This window comes from Pimephales promelas, chromosome 16 (genome assembly GCF_988280905.1).
Source record: "Pimephales promelas chromosome 16, fPimPro1.hap1.1, whole genome shotgun sequence".
NCBI classification, from domain to species: Eukaryota; Metazoa; Chordata; class Actinopteri; order Cypriniformes; family Leuciscidae; genus Pimephales; species Pimephales promelas.
The window spans coordinates 26,433,462-26,450,432 of NC_142784.1; the positions used below are offsets into that span (position 1 = coordinate 26,433,462).

The following is a 16,971-nucleotide window of genomic DNA, read 5'->3' on the forward strand; positions in this document are numbered from 1 at the left end:
CATTTCTGCATTTTACAATTACGACAGAAAGAAAGACTTGTCTTGGCAATTGACGTTTACAGAAAAGTACTGTGGTTTTAGCATGGTATACTTTGATATATGACCTACCATTATATTGAATGATTATCATATTCATGTACCACAATAATATGTTTTTAGACTACTAAGAATTATTTGCGTTGTGACATACTGAAATGAAGAAAATATTAAATGAAGAAAAAATGAAATAGTGGCTAAATTAATAATATAATATAATATAATATAATATAATATAATATAATATAATATAATATAATATAATATAATATAATATAATATAATATAATATAATGGGATCTAGTATAATTCCCATTCAGTAGGTGGCGCGTTGAGCCCAAGTTACCGTCGCGTTTTCTCGACCTCAGCGAGGAAGACACGTGGGAAAAGCTTAATGCGCATGCGCGGATATAGGCTGCAGTGGGCACTGGGCAGCAGCAGTGACTAGACAAGCGCTTTATCGACACAAGCAGAGCACAGGTGCCGAATAACCCAGCAAAATGCTCTTTTAAACAATCGCACGTCTCATCCCGGAGCCAGAGAGTAAGTTCTGCTTTCGACACATCCAATCTGGTCATTTTAATGTGGTTTTAAGAAGCTGTGAGATGAAAGCCGGGCAGTGGCTCGCACAAAGAAGACAGGCTATATGCTAGTGGCAGTAGCAAGTGTAGAGGCAGAGGTACCAACACTGGCTGAGATCACTCTAATCACCCTTCAGATTGGTTGCTAGTTAGCTGGGCATGAGATGACCACGACAAACCTTCAATCATCCTGATATATCTTATCAACAGGGCAGATGTGTGCTGTAATGACCCTAAATTGTGTAAGTGTGTCTGTGTTGGTCTCAGGTAATTTTAATGCATGTAGCTTGTAGCTAAGCAAAGTTTTATTTTAGGGTGGATGATAGCAATCACAAATTGTACTTTCGAATTCAAGTGCTTTGTTTGTATGCTTGGCTAACTGAGTTTTGGAGTCACAATGAAGCTCAGCTTATCAAGAGCTTGTTTGTTTTTTTAATTAAGACTTTAAATGTGTGTCAGCTTAAAATGTCCTAAAATACTGCTTGGCTATACGATATTTGCTTGTAAGAGCTCTGAACTGTGGGTTTGTCTAGATATTGAACTCCGTTCAAAGGTTTTTTTGAAGAGCACCACCTAAATAAACAACTCCCCCCTACCATTGGTCCGTTTTGGGCATGATATCACAGGACGTACATGGTCATCTGTAATTCTTCATAGGTCCAGAGTGTTTTAAGGCATTGTGAGTGTCAGATTCAGCTGATAACACATTGTTTACTGTAAAATTAAAAGCAGCTTCCTGATGAAAATAGTTGGGGGTTGGGTGCTCAGAACATGTCAGGCTCGGTCTTGACTGCACTTTTTGACACCTGCACATCTCAGATTGGATGAATCAGCTGGAAGCATGTGGCCTGTGGTCGTGTTGCCGCATCCCCTGCCGTGCCCCTGGGCACCTGCCAGGCAGACGGGAAAATGCGTTTGCATCGCACTCCTGACACTCAAACTGCAGGGTGTGCACCGTAGGCCCTGACACCAGCTGTTTCAGGGAGCTATTTAAAAAGGTCATGCTTGAATGCATGATATTTAAATAAATGGCTACAATGAGGCAATTACAGAGATCTATAGCTACAGCGTTTGATGGATGTTCAGGTGAATTAGCAAGGGTAGGGCCTTTATACACTTCTGTGATTGCCGTTTTTTGCGGCTGGCTGTAAATCATGTCATTTGTTGACATTCTACTCAATATTACTTACTTAGCTTGTTGGGATATTCACGGTGAGGTGATTTTCATTCTGTGACTCTTTTAACCTAAGACTTTTTGATTATTGCTTCTGCTGTTGCGCCAAACCACCACTAATTAAAATAGAAATTCCGCCGTTATAATTTATTACTCTCATTAAGTCCCATTGCAGAGTGTGTTCCATTAAACCTACGTCTGCACGTGAAATTGGATTTCTTTAATGACGCCCTCAGAGGAGAAAATAGCCAATGTTTCTTTTTTTACACCATGTATTTTAAGAGACAATTGATGTGAATCCGTTTTTGTTCGTGACATGAATGTTTCCTTTACAGTGTGATGAGGAGTAAAAGTCCAATGTTGCATTAGTCTCATTGTGACATGCTGGCCTGTCTGCCGGTATCAAACCTCTCCTTCCAGCTTCTCTCGTACACGCAGATGAACACTGGACTTCAGAAATGTAAGCTGCCATTAACTGAAACGAGCTTTGTTCTGATTAGGCTGCATGTTTGTTTGACCTAGATTATCCTTTTGTTAGAGAAACAGATGCTCTTCCTCTTGACCCTGCTCCATCAAAGCCCTGTTAAGCAGTCATATGCCATCATACGAGCGCCAGATTCCTTGCATTAACCTTAACGCTTGGCCTTCTCTTGCTCACAGGGGACACTACACAGAGGATGAGATCAGCACACTATCCTACCCCAGCGGAATTGGATGCCTATGCTAAGAAAGTTGCCAATAACCCACTGACTATAAAAATCTTCCCCAATAGTGTGAAAGTACCTCAGAGGAAGCATATTCGCCGCACCGTTAACGGTCTCGACACCTCCAGCCAGCGATACAGCCCCTACCCACCTCAGGTCAACACCCGGACGGGCCTCTTGGCCATCGTCAAAGTTCCCGTCAAAGGGATCCTCAAGGACATTGAAGGCGGCCGAGCCCGTTTTCTCCCCAAGCTCATCATGAACCCGCACAGTGGGCTTTACACCAGTTCCAGCACTTTAAATGTTCCTCACACTGTTCCACACGTTCAGACTCCTTTAGGCCAGAAGAGCCTCGCCCACTCTCAGGCCTTGCAGGCCCATTCACAATCCCTGCAGCAGAAGAGTAGTTTACAACCACAGCAGAGCCTGGCTCATCAGGAGGCTTTACATCAGAGCCAGGCTCACCAACCGCCAGTACCACACCACGCCCTAAACCACCAACAGACTCTCATGCAGCAGCAGCAGACACAATTGCCTGGTCCACAAGGACTACGGCATCTGCCTGATATCGCGCAGTCGGTGAACCTGCAACACTCCCAGGGCTTCTCTCAATCCCAACCCATGCCACAGGCCTCTTGCACTGGGCCGCCGGCCCCGGGGGTCTTACAGCCACCCCTGGCAGGCTTACAGATGGCACGCAAACTGCCTGACGCCGATGCCCCTCCCAATGTGACTGTGTCTACCTCAACCATACCGCTGTCCATGGCTGCCAGCCTGCACCAGAACCGGCCCAGCGACTTGAGCAGCATCGTCAATCAGATCAACCAGTTCTGCCAGGCTCGGGCTGGCATGGGCTCTACCTCCGTGTGTGAAGGACAGATTGCCAACCCCAGTCCCATCAGCCGCAACCAGCTCATCAACGCAAGCTCTCGGGTGTGCACTCATCACGTTGTGGGTCCACCGCCTTCTTGCGTCCTTGGCAACTCTGACAAAGGTGGTCCTGCTCTGCATCTGCCCGACATCGCGGCCATGAACAGGATGCCCCTTTACCACAATGACATGAAGCAGCAGCAGTCCCAGCCACAACGTCAGCAGGGCCCTTGGGGCCAGCACCAGTTGGCACACCTTCAGCACCTTCCGGAGGGAGCGGCTCACCAGGGCAAGAATCTCCCTAGAGAAGGCCTAGTGGGACCAGGGTTCCTAACCAAGGGCATGGGCTACCCGCAGGAGGTGTGCATGGCCCAGTCCTTCAACTTGAAGCCCCCCACTGATAAACCAACTCCATCTCCTCCGGTCAACGGGATGCCCATGAGTTACAGCAACGGCCACTACATGCAGCCTCACTGGAACAGCATCCTGCCCACGCCAAACAGTGACAGCTCAGGGTCTCAAGACCTGGTGGGGCCGTTCCACGGAGGCCTCTCAGGGGCCTCCATAGACTGCACCCCTGGAGCACAGTACAGGACGGGGCTGTCCATTTCAAGCCAGACCAACCTGATGCAGACCATGGAGTACATGGGTGGCGACTTCCAGGCGCCCTGCTTCCGAGCGCAGAATCCTGGCACAATGTCAAAGATGCACAGAGCCTCAGTCAGCAGGGCCACAGATTCAGGTGATAGTAGAAATGTCCACATCCACCACCCAGGGTACAGATGAGCTGCGGCCAGTTCACGCTAGTCAGTGTTAGTCGGAGCGCAAGGAAAAAATTCCCCCATCTTGCAAGTGATCTACTGAATGTTTCCTGTGTGATTATTTACGTGGCTACCACAAATCTTAACACCCATGTGCCACTTTGGTTTCTTTTATTATTTTAATTTAGCATAGATTACTTAAATAATTAGCCGTTGGGGGGGGGGGGGGGGGGCAGGGTGGCTTTTATTTATTCTATTTTTAAAAGAAAACAGCCATAACAGCTTCAGTTTATGACATCAGCACTGTTTTTTTTTTTTTGCTTTATCCAAGTCCTATCTGGTCTGTGTAATGTAATTGGAAAAATGTACCACATAACTCGCATATATTTATTCGCTCTTTCTTTTTTGATTAGCAAATGTCCATTATTTAAAAAGCTGAGAAGAAATTCTCAGCAAATTCCATTTGTATGTAGTTTAGGCCTACTTGAGATTTGAAGTACTAACTCACTGAAGACATTTAAGGGGTGCCATGATGCTGAAATCTTTGGCTGTTCCATCGAAGCTAACAGCTTGTACAATGTATAGAGGTTGATTTTTATTTTGTTCCTCTCAATGTTTACATATTGTGCTTTTGTAACTAATCCTAAATCGATATGAAAGTGCAAACTGATACTGGGATATGCACATATGACAAGACTGTTTCTTTTTCAGACTGTTGAACATGAATCAGGTTAAAGTCTTTGATGGAAATGTTACACTGGGCTGAGTAAAGCCACATCGTGTACAACGTTAATCCTTCTTTTGAAGTGTCAGTTAATGCGCTATCCTTTTTATCCTATTTTTTTTTCCTGAGTATCTTATTAGATTTCAGTTTAAATGGAGACTGCTGTAGACTGAAATTGCTTCGAGACTTGTGCTGTGCCCTAATTGCATAGCTTAGGGGTTTATTTTGTGTCTCAACTTAATTGTTACTACTTGAATTTCATTGGAAAGACACGGTGACAGCAGGCTTCGACTCACTACAAGTCTTACAGCAAGACCGACTTTAGCAGCCGACCCAATCCTTCCTTTGGGAAGTTTCATCACCCGCTTGTGCGTTAGTTCATCATTAAAGGAAAGACGTCCTTGACCGTAATTGGATGACGGAACGGAAGTGTGTTGATGTAAGCGCAATATAAATGAGCACCGCAGGCTAGCCTGTGGCTTCACTGCTGTGTTACTGTAACTGAGAGGTGTGATTAGCCGGTGTGAATGCTGTGTATTGGGGCGGATTGGCTCCCTGCTTTTGCTCCATCATTAACACCATACCGCTCTTCCCTGGCGGGATCATTTCCTTCTCCGTCACACGCTGTTGTGTCAGCTGAAGCCTGCCACTGCATTTTCCACCCACCTTAGGCACTTGATGTGTCACGTCGGTCTTATCTGAAATAGCTGAAATGCACCGCCGGTGACAGTCTAGGTCTATTTGCTGGGAAACAACCCAAGTAAAATACACATTTTACGTTTAGTTGTGTTGTGAATCTGATAATTGATCCATCCGATGCTCCACGGTTTAACTCCCATGGCGAGTTTCTCTCTTTCTCAGGTCTACCTGTGCCTCTTCTCATATTCTCCCTTGACTTTTATGTCCAACAAGTCTCTCCACCTTTATCAGGACAGGCCATCTGGCAGGGGAGCATGGGTATTGTCAGACTTTGGTGTAACGAGTGGAGCAACTGCAGATGAGTGAATGGGTGGAGCCGTGACACCCAGTATCATAACCTCCCTGTTTGCCCCTCAAAAGCCTTAAATATTTGATCCCTGAACTGTCCTTGACAATAGGCATGGCGTAGAATATAAATTAATGTTATCTTTTTGTGAAACTTTAAATCGGGGGAGCCTACTCCCGAAAGGAAGATTTTTTTTTTTTTTTTTTTTGTATTTAGCAATGTATGTGTAGTATTGGGCTGTAACAGTTCACATTCACACCATGTCATGTTATGTTTCCTGAACTAGCATCTTTATTTCCTTTGTTTACCATTGCAGCAAAACCTGTTTAAGTCCTAAATCTGTTTCCTGTCATGGGCGAACACATATGTTGGAAATGCAAGCTCTACTAAATGCTTTGCATCCTGGCTAAGGTTTTTCAGTAACAGCAAGCCTAGTTTAAGCTTTCACGACAGAATACGTTTCCCATGAAGCTGCTATTTTATTCTGACCACAAAAAAAATGATTTCTTATAATTGTTGTGAGGATAGAGTTAAGGTCTAATTTATGTTATGCCTTTTTTGCAATGCAATATTAATAGGTTGAGTATCGGCAGAAACAAGTTATTCCGTTTGCCTGTCGAACGTCATTTGTAAAGCTTGAGTGTTTAGACTTCCTGTATTTCTTTCGATCCTTATTTCATGCCTTGTTACAGCTCAAGAGTACAATGTCAGGTTACTCTTTTAATAGTTACTATCTCTATGTGAAGTGCCTCCTCTGGGCTGATGTGGACTGAGTGTTTGTGACCATTGGGATGGAAAAATGGACTGGCGCTAGTGCACATTCCATAGACGTAGTGCACTGCTCACGAATGGGGGACCGAGCGAGCTACTTTAAAAACTACTGATATCGTTCAGAAAAAGAAAATGAACATTGTGTGCTGCTGCAGGTGCGAGATCTGTTCGGATGTGAATAGTTGCTGCTGAATCACTAGTTTAGGTGGCGAGAGCTACGCTGCTGAACTCCCTAGTGTCCTTGAAACATTCAAAGGAAAGGTCTGGAAAGTTCTTTGTCTTATGGAGCACATGCACTCCTGCCCCCATCACCACCCCACCCCTTCCCAAAACAACACAATGGCAGTTTTGGACTACAGGAGTGTGTGTTTTTGGAGGAGTTGACTGTGTCTCATCTTGTTCCACCAAAGAACAAAATGTCACTTGAATGGTAGCAGTGCGCACCTGTTTTATGTAACCGAAAACTGTCATTCCAGATACACATTTTTTCAGGAACGTGTTGCACAAACATTCCCCTCTAACCAAAATAAAGTTTGACTTGCATTTGCAAAGTGTGTTGTTTCTCTGATTCTTGAGTACTGGATTAAAACTCTTTACAAAACTTTTATTTGCCAAGTATTTGTTTTGGAGTACTGTGGCAATTATGCTCCGAAGTATTCATTTTGAATGTTTTCAAATTTCATGTTTCTTAAAATGGTTTCCTCTCATCTTTTTAATCGGTACGGTACATGTACAAAATGTGTAAAATATGGCTTCAGTGGGACTCTTTCAGGGCCATCTATTGAATTCTCAACATTTTTGATCAAAAGTTTTAGTTTTTATTTATTTTTTTCAAATATTGAAAGCAGTAGCCATTTTGTTTTGCTAGTGTTGCTAGCTACCTACTTAAACTAAGGAAATACATTTTTATACTATAGCCTATAACTCACAAGACAGCCTGTGGTAGCATAACTTGCTTGTGAAATCTGACCAGAAATATTAAGTTACTTAAATCTTGTGTGAGTTGCTTAATGTTCTCATAAATACTGTATAATTAAGTATACAACAGTAAGTTCCGGTCGTCGAATTTGATTGGTCAAGTGGCGTTAGTTAAAAACACACTGGTTCAAATGGGACTTTGGCTGTATCACTCCACTTGTCATTTCGTGCCGTATCAGTCATAGAATTGACCATTTTTATGCAGCCAGGTCACGTCGACACAAAGTAAGTGGCAACAAGTTGCAATTATCAAACCACTGAATTTTCTCGGAATCCAAAAGATTCGTTCAAAACTTAATTTGTGTTAAGATGTGTAACGGTTAGTTTGGTTTTGTTTGAAGCTATTTTAGTTAGCAATATAGGCTAGCCTACATAAAGTAGCTGGCAATATAACTTTTTAGTGTAACATAAAAGTTATTCAGTAAAAGCCAGGAACGTTTGGCCTGTCACCCATTAATGGGCTGGTCTGACAAGTCTGATTTAAATTAACATTTAATAATAATATGGAGTGATCTGTATACGTGTACGTATGGGGTGGTGGAAGGAGGAATCATATTTCATATGAATTTTGGTGTAAAAAAATGTGTTAAGAATATCATAATGATCCCCTCAGCTCTATCTCAAATTAATTACTCCTTGTTCCTTGTTCTCTGTGGAATGTAGGCCTATATATTGAAGCCTAATAATGTTATATACCATCAGAATCTATCAGAACTGTTAGAAAGCTTTAGTGGCCTAAATCCACCAAGTCTGCCCATCCATGCTGCTCGGAGTTTGGCAAAAGACTCCAAAGTATCCTTAGTTAACTTCTGTATCCTTTGAAGATGGCAATGGCTTCATGGCACAGTTTTGTACAAAGCCAATTAGAGCTGTGTCACACAAATGCCCTGAGGTTAACTGAGCTCTGACTCAAGTGCCAGATCTGTCAAGATTCTGTGGGTGGTAATGCATGTAAAAATAAAGTGTTTTCTGCACATGGTAGAAGACACTGCTAAACCCTTTTGACAAGATTATTATTGAGCCCACAAGAACACTAACATACTAATGTAAAACCCTAAATCATGAAAATTTGGGTTTTTGTAAAATACAATATAATCAGGAATCTGTGATTTGTTACTTATTTTTCAATTTTATTTTAATGACACATTTAATAAATACATAAGCCTATAGTAGTAAATATAAGATGGATGGGCGGATAGATGGATTGAGGTTGGAAGGAACGAAATGACATGTTTTATCAGGATATCAGGAAATGACATGTTTAATCATGAATATGTAAACACGCGGGGAAAAAGCTAATTTAGGATTGTGTGACCTCTTCTGGTAACTTTGTGAGCAGCAACACTCTTTTTGGTATACTTTAAAATGTAATGTGGCAGTAATAGTTAGTGCAACACTATTAGTTAATTAGATTAATTTATCATACAGTGAGTAAATCATACAGAAACAATTCATACATTTTCTATTTATCTAATAGTATAATGGCCATGATAATAAAATGACAAAAGAAAAAATGAGTCATGATTAATCCATTGAATGAGTTAATGACTAAAATCATATTAAAATGCCATCATAAATATAATGGACTATAATTATCCTTCTGAATAAATGTATTGAGTCATCTCATACGCTAATTATTTATGCTTGATGCTGATAGACTAAGTATTAGTTGAAAATAAGTGGTGAAAGACCAGCAATTCCCTCATTTACAATACATGGCAGAATTATATCTTATGGAGCAAATAACATTAGGAGTTAATAGAGGTGAATGAAGAACAAGACATTGCAAAACTTGATGAAAATGCATTACGTTTCTACAGGTGCTGTCCATTAGACACAGCATAATGAAGTCCATGCATTATATCTAAATAACATTTTCTAGACTTCAGCTAATATAAACCTGCTTCCCTCATATTTCACACTGCATGCATTGCTGTTATTGCAAATTTCATAAACTGAACTTTCTCTTCGGACGCTCTGGCATCTTTTTTGCTGGACTTTCTTTGTCTTTCCTGAGGAGACATAGAATAAAAATGATCAATGCATGCAATTGCATGTATTTAAAGACATTTTATGAAAGAATAAGAGTATAATGCATTACTCAAATGATGTTTTTCTTAAATTAAAGTACACAACACAGGTCTTTCTAGCAAACACGCTTCTGTTACATACTTTGTTATTCTCTCAAACTTTGAGTCCCTATAAAAAGGGCTCTTCTTCATCATGCACAATAGTATGATGTCACACAAGAAAGAACCCTGGAGAAAAAAGAACAATCTTGTTAGCAGCAATTTGTATAAAATGGATGATGTATGACAACAACATTATGACTTGGAATTTTGGTCTTGCAAGTTATTAATGCTCATTTAAAATAATGTTACAATGGCCTTGTGTAGATAAAGCCAACGACCAAGTAATAATGTTATTACAAAAAAAAAAAAAAATCATAGTGATCTGAATATTTACTTACAGCAGTCATTAAAGCTAGAACTGATACTATGCTGATGAGGGTATTAATAAAACAAAACTTTCTTGCCTGGAAAAGATAAAAAAAAACACACACAAAGATTTATACACAATTATAAATACAGCACCTGTGGATTGCTGTCATTGAGTCACATACCGTTCCAAACACCATGACTTTTAAATGAAATCCAAACACTTTGTAAAGTGTTCTTTGCTTTTCTCCTCCAACATTTGAATAATCAGCAAATCTGAGAACACAGTTATTGGAGATCTTGAGCATAACAAATACTTTTATACATTTTCATTTATTCTTCAAACATTTACTTTCACAGTAAACATAAGGGCTCTCAGAAAAAAAGAGCACTTGATAAGACTTGTGTACCTGAAGTTAAATCCAGTTTTCTTGCTGCCCAGAGTAATAAAGCTGTATTTAGGATTGCAATAGTAGTCTTCTTTATCAAGGTCACAGCACCATTCAATTATAATCCCAAATGAACCGCCCTGACATTATATGAAATTGTTAGATTCAGCATAATAAGCACTTAATGTCATAATGCCACACATTAAACCCACTTTTAGTTCTCACCTTCACAGCGATTTCTTGAAAGCTATGTCCAGTTTTGTTTATAATATCTCCCAGACGAAATATAGGACAGTACGGGTGAGCAGTTTCATCATACAAGCATTTTTGGAAATATGCTCGACTTTCGTTTGGTTTGACATTTGATCTGAGAAGAAAAAAAAACATTTGAAATAATTAAGTGTTAATAATATATAGTGTTTTATTCAGTAAATAGTTTTGACATAAAAATAGACAGGATACTCATTATTAATGAACGCATCAGTGAGAGTCTTACTTTGAGAAGTTGAAATTGGAAAATCTGATGAAGTTCTTTATGTACACGGTAAAGTTTTCAGCTTGTCTCACCACATTGGCTTCGCTTTAAAAAAAAAAAACACTGGGGTGTCAGTGTGACTATTGAAAAAATATACTGACACTTTTTTGCAACATGGAAGTATAAGCTATTTTCTATGAATGTGCAGGGCACTGAGAATAAGTGGAGTCATAAACTATTTGCGCTACAAATTGTGTTAATAATTACGACAATACATTAAAATAACAGGCTATGGTAAGAAATGCCAGTTTTGCAATGTAAAGCAGCATAACAAGCTGTTTTGTACAGAAATAAATGGAAAAGGATAACACTGGGAGAGGATGAAGAGGGTGACACTGGAAGCGCCGATTGACGAATGACCGCGGCCTTAAGTTAAAAATAAAAGGATACTTTGAGTAGAAAAGACTTCATAGCACTGTCTGGGTTCAAAATATTATGGGATTTTAAAAGAGTGTGAGGAAAATATTCTTACTCCGGCTCCTGAGCTTTTTCAGGGGGACACCAGCCACGTATTTCACAAATGCCATCAGAATGCTCAGCAGTTTTCAAACAAACGCCAGTCTTAATTCCTAGGGAGAATGAAGCACTTTAGTATGGCATTAAAAAACCGGGGAGCACATATTTATTTGTCAGCGTAGCTTTAGTATCAAGCAGTTTAAAGTTATACAGTACCATGTCCAGCCCTAACAGCCTCTTCCGCTATACAGTCTTCGTCCTTAGTGCAAATGGCATCGGGTAATGATTTCTAAAAGAAGATAAGCCTCCTGTTAGCAATAAATAGATTTAGACCTATACTGAAAATGTGAAGTTATTTTGTGAGGAGCTTATTTTCCCAAAGGTCTAAAGCTACGTTCAGACTGTCAGTCCAAATTAAATTTTTTTGTGCATTTCCAATTGAAATCAGAGAATGTCCAAAAATCACATGAAATGTGATTTGTACAAATCCGTTTCGAGCTACATTCAAATGTGATTGCAGTTATGTAAATCTGTTTCAGTCTGACTGATCCGATTGGATTCCAAGTGGTTCATGTGACTTTCTCTCCATGTGAAATGTAGGCCTAAACAATCTGTGTACTTTTTGATCATTTAATTACCTGTTTGGAATAGAATAACGAGAAATGAAAACCAGCTTGTTGAAAACCACAGAAAAATTAGATTTTGGCTTGATTTAAATTTTTTAGTTTGTGGTTGCAAATCGGTTCATTTGTACACATGGGCGGTGCTGAAATGCCCCTTTCAATCGGATTGGTCAAACCGCACCGCCTTCAGTGTGAGTTTTTCTTTAGTTAGTCCGGCACTGACAAATGCACTTTAATAAAATAATGTCTGAAACCAACACTCACTGTTAACTATAAGCACAATATTTGAAGCAGAAATATGTTGCTGGTCACGTAATTCGTGCTGCTGCGACTTGCAAACAACCCCATTAATGTGAGACACAGTATATGACAGATTATTTTAGCATGTGTATTTACCATTGATAAATAGTGCAAATAGTTAAGTGTCTTTGGATAAAAGGGAAGTGGAAATATCAATAATAGGCTGAACTGTACCATAACAATATCTTTAACATTAGATGTCCGTAGATGACTTAACTGTTACATAGAGTCACGGATAACACAGTTTGTATACAGTATAAAATCATTACGTCTAAAGTTCCCATAAAACATCAACACCCAAAAACCCAATGGGAATATATCCTTGTTGTGTAAAACATCTATAATATTCCGTATAATACAGAATCCACATTGAACTGATATGGAACACACTTTGTTCCGTATTTTTGAGAATCAATTCAGTGCAAATCCATGACAGACACATAGTTTCTAATATATATGTCAGACAGACAATGAATGAAGACCTGCTATAATGGAAAATTTGTGGACTTGGCGGGCTCTGACGCATAATGACGTAGAGTTGTCTCATTGGTCGCACGTCATTGGATGTGCTACCCATGTGTGCTACTCCTGTTGGTGTACTGTTTTTTTGTATATAGTAGGGAAGAATTTGATTTTGGATGCAGTGACAGTGTGGACATCAATAATTTTAGATCAGATTACAATCGAATAAACAAATAATCAGATTTGGACTGACAGTGTAAACGTATAAGGTTATAAGTGTTGGGGATTTTCGGTGCCTCATTATGTGGATTTTACATTTACGCCAATGTGGCGATAAACAAGTGACTGGTTTTGTGAGTGAGTCTGGATCAAGTGTTTAAATGAAACTCCCCATTATGTTATTCAAGGACCAAATTACCATTTTATCTCTGCATAAATGCACCGAATTAAATAAAATTCTTACTCTTGCATCAAAAGCAGCTTGTTGTGGCACAGATGCTGAATAAAATTACTTAAGAAGTCAAAAATAGAAATTACAGTCAGTTTGTGGGTTCAGAATAACAACACAATTGCGATGGAAAAGAGGGTTCAACTGGATTCTGGAAATAAAATTTCCTTTTAACCCAAAATGCCAACGCATTCTCACCCCAAGGCGTCACCTTTGACCATGCTTCAATATTTGACGTTTTAGGCGCCCTTTAGCGTCACTTACATGACGCGATCCTACGGCGTCATCTAACTGACGCTAAAGGAAAGCGTCAGTTAGGACGCGGTTAGGTTTAGGTGTGGGGTGGGGGTAGGGTACACGCGATTCTAGGGCGTCATCTTACTGACGCTAAAGGGCGCCTAAGCGTCAGATATTGAAGCATGTCCAAATGCTTCCCAAGGCGTCAGGTAAGTGACGCCTTGGGGGTGAGAATGGGCTGAAAATGCATGTGTAAATGTCACCTTAGATTGATAACATAAGAAATGGTGACATTGAAATTATTACCGCCAAACCATCAAGCCTATAAAATCAATACATTGTGGTTTAAGAGAAGCAGCTAAAAAGCACTTTAATGTTTTACTAGCCATATCGGCATACATCCGTTGATAAAAGATAACCAAAGTGCTTTTACATGTTAATGGCCTGAATGGAAAATGTAAATCTGAGGTAGCAAGGAGGGCTTGGTTGTCATTTGTAATCAGCTACTGATGTTAGTAATTAGCATATAATTGCACTGAATAGCTATTGTACATCCACCTCTGAATAACTAACAGCTATATGTCACTGTAAAAAATAAAACAAAACCGGAATGTCTTTTAGGGAACAGCTGATGTGTTAAAAGTGTTGTTGAAAGCACAGATGTGTCGAAGTCTGTTGCCCTAGTAATGTTTCCCCTTACGTTAGACAGTCCGGGAAACGGGGAACAGACTTTGTGAGGCAAACTGACAGTTAAAATTAGTTTTACCTCTGAACAGTTGACAAATTTTTGGTTTGGCGTCTCGATGAAATTGGTTGTTATAAACAGAAAATCCTCACCCTGAAAAAACAAATATTAAAAGGCCAAAATCAAATTAATGAAGCAAAACATTAATCATATAACGGACACAGAACTAATAAGAACTTTTTCAGACAGTGTGTTTTGACTGACCTGTTTTGGGTGAACATAGTCCTCTGGTCCCCATAATTCAGAAGCTGTTGTGTTGACGCGTGCAACTCCTTTAACTTTAGTTAACACAGAACTCTCGACAGTATCATCTTTTGCCTGGTATTGTTTCTTTTCAATAAGTACCCACCTGTGGAGCAAAAACATGTTTAAAATTAGCCTCTCATACCAGTAAAAACTCAAATAAGAGAAACAGATAGAGAAAGTCTTTTTTTTTTTCTATTGCTGGCATCATCACATCAAATGCTTTTGTTTTTACCCCAAGCAAAACTAAGGTTTTGTTAGGGTTAGACTACATTAAGTAATTATAACTCTTACCCTATGAGATATCCAATGACGGAGAGTTGAAAGATTCTGTAAAAGAGTCCCACTTTCTTATTCTGCGTGGTCACATATTTGACTGTTGAATAATCAAAGAAATATAGTGGATGCAGAATGTTCCACCGAACCATTCTTGCTCCTGCTGTTGGAAAATGATGTGCTGCTCACACACGCCCTGCATCCTTAGAGACACGTTGTCGTGCATCACGTCATATTTGCAATTTAAATGTCATCTTCATAATCCACTCCTACATTTATTTTCTTGTTTATTATGTAAATTCAAAAACCCATGTTCATCATTAGACTTATTAAACTTGCCTTGAAAAATTGTGCCGCTTTAGCAGATTTAACGAAATCATTTATTTAAAATAGAAATTTGTTGTAGTTCATATTTGTAACAATATAGACTACTATTCAAAAGTTTGGGGTCAGTAGTTTTTTTTTTTTCTTGAAAGAAATTAATACATTTATTCAGCAAGGATGTGTTAAATTGATGAAAAGTGATAGTAAATATTTATTTTGTTAGAAAAGATTTCTATTTTGAATAAATTCTGTTTTTTTTTTAACTATTTATTCAACAACGAATCATGAATAAATTATCCAAAAAGTATCCAGTTTCCAAAAAAATAAAGCAGCACAACTGTCTCCAACATTGATTATAACTGAGTATCAAATCAGCATATAAGAATAATTTCTGAAGGATCACACTGAGCTATGATCCTTTTTAGAAAGAAATGGTATCTCCGAGAATTTTTAATCAGGATTTAGACCGTATTGAGACAGCTCTCATTAGAGCCACAAATGTTTTGCTCTTATCATCCGATTGTGGTTTCTCTTTTATCTCTATTAGTCTCTATTATTTCTATCTATTATCTCTCTATTAGTGTTACTTAATCTTAGTGCTGCATTTGATACCATCGACCATAAGATTATTTTGAATGGAAAAAATGAAAGAAAATGGAAAGTGGAAATGCATTAGCATGGTTTAAATCATACTTACTATCAGTTTGTAGCAGTAAATGAAGAAATGTCTTATCGATCACAAGTTCTGTATGGCGTACCACAAGGCTAAGTACTAGGACCGTTACTGTTCACTCTGTACATGCTACCCTTGGAAGATATCATTAGGAAGCATGACATTTGTTTTGTTTTTTTCACTGTTATGCTGATGATACTCAACTCTATTATATTTCTTCACACCCTAATGAAACTTACCAATTCACAAAATTAATGGAATGCATAGCTGATATAAAAAATAAATAAATGGATGACCAGCAACTTCCTACTACTTAATTTTGAAAAACAGAGATTCTAATTATTGGACAAAAAAATTCTTCATGTGATAATCCAGAATACTGTCTTAACTCTTGATGGCTGCTCAGTCAAGTCTTTGTCGTTGGTTAAGAACCTGGGTGTGCTCTTTGACACCAACCTTTTATTTGAAAGTCACGTGTCTGTAAAACTGAATTTTTTCATCTTATAAATATATCTAAATTGTGTCATATGCTCTCAATGAAAAATGCAGAAAAATTGGTTCATGACATCAGGGCTATAGATTATTGTACCGGTAATGCTATTATGAGTGGTTGCCCTGTTAAAAAAAATAAGTTTTTTTTTTTACTGCATTTTTGATCAAATAAATGCAGGATTGATGAGCATATGAGACTTCTTTCAAAAACATTTAAAATAGTGATGTTTCCAAACTCTTGACCGTGTGTGTGCGTGTGTGTGTGTGCGTGTGTGTGCGTGTGTGTGTGTGGCCAGGTAAACCCTATACTATGGCTAATTTTTTTGGTCCCGATGAGGAAAACAGTTTACTGTAGGCTACATCTGTGCGTGTGTGTGTGTGTATGTTTGTGTTCTGTTTTCTCTTAATACGTAGGCTACTTACATTTAACAATTAGAAGTTTTACATTTAACCTTAAATGGAGGAAAACTTTCTGAATTTGAATTTTTTTTTTTTTGAATTTGAAGTCTTTATTTCGTACATAAAAAGAAAGTAAATAAAACAATGTTTAAAAAAAACTTCGGAAAAATCTAAACAAATGAGCCGCAAAATATATATATGTATAATTCTTTGCTGTTGACATAGGCTACTTCTATTATATGTGCGAAAAGGAGTAGGAAGAAGTAAAACTTATATACTCCTACCCCTTAAATACTTTTATTTTAAAATATTCGACTCTTATTATAGCAAAAGCCCGTTCCGTCATA

General features: G+C 38.8%; 2 protein-coding genes across 3 annotated transcripts in view; one reads left to right on the plus strand and one right to left on the minus strand.

Moving 5' to 3' along the window:
* Window positions 1–7,157, plus strand: part of fam222bb (family with sequence similarity 222 member Bb) — a 66,666-nt gene extending 59,509 nt beyond the window's left edge. Inside the window, exons 1-3 of one of the 2 annotated variants that reach the window (XM_039671057.2) lie at window positions 433–579; window positions 2,127–2,251; window positions 2,452–7,157. In XM_039671057.2, the coding sequence (XP_039526991.1) occupies window positions 2,173–2,251; window positions 2,452–4,151 (1,779 nt within the window). In that variant the 5' untranslated portion in view covers window positions 433–579; window positions 2,127–2,172 and the 3' untranslated portion in view covers window positions 4,152–7,157. Of the gene's footprint in view, window positions 1–432; window positions 580–2,126; window positions 2,252–2,451 lie in introns of those variants that run through there. The other variant, XM_089121358.1, reaches the window with a different exon arrangement.
* A 1,629-nt stretch (window positions 7,158–8,786) lies between these two features.
* On the minus strand, window positions 8,787–14,938 carry p2rx8 (purinergic receptor P2X, ligand-gated ion channel, 8). The gene is made up of 12 exons (XM_039670540.2): window positions 14,755–14,938; window positions 14,422–14,566; window positions 14,239–14,310; window positions 11,619–11,691; window positions 11,419–11,515; window positions 10,908–10,991; window positions 10,637–10,778; window positions 10,433–10,551; window positions 10,208–10,298; window positions 10,055–10,120; window positions 9,757–9,842; window positions 8,787–9,596 (listed from the first exon to the last, which is right to left on the minus strand). The coding sequence occupies exons 1-12, from the start codon at window positions 14,886–14,888 to the stop codon at window positions 9,533–9,535; spliced, it is 1,173 nt and encodes a 390-aa protein (XP_039526474.2). The 5' UTR covers window positions 14,889–14,938; the 3' UTR covers window positions 8,787–9,532.
* Window positions 14,939–16,971: the final 2,033 nt, after the last annotated feature.

Coding starts and splice junctions, on each gene's coding strand:
- p2rx8 (XM_039670540.2), bottom strand. CDS start 14,888: ATGGTTCGGTGGAACATTCTGCATCCACTATATTTCTTTGATTATTCA. Junction 10,552..10,636: donor TTCAAGAAATCGCTGTGAAG/GTGAGAACTAAA, acceptor ATATAATGTCAG/GGCGGTTCATTTGGGATTAT. Junction 10,299..10,432: donor AAAACTGGATTTAACTTCAG/GTACACAAGTCT, acceptor CTGTGTTCTCAG/ATTTGCTGATTATTCAAATG.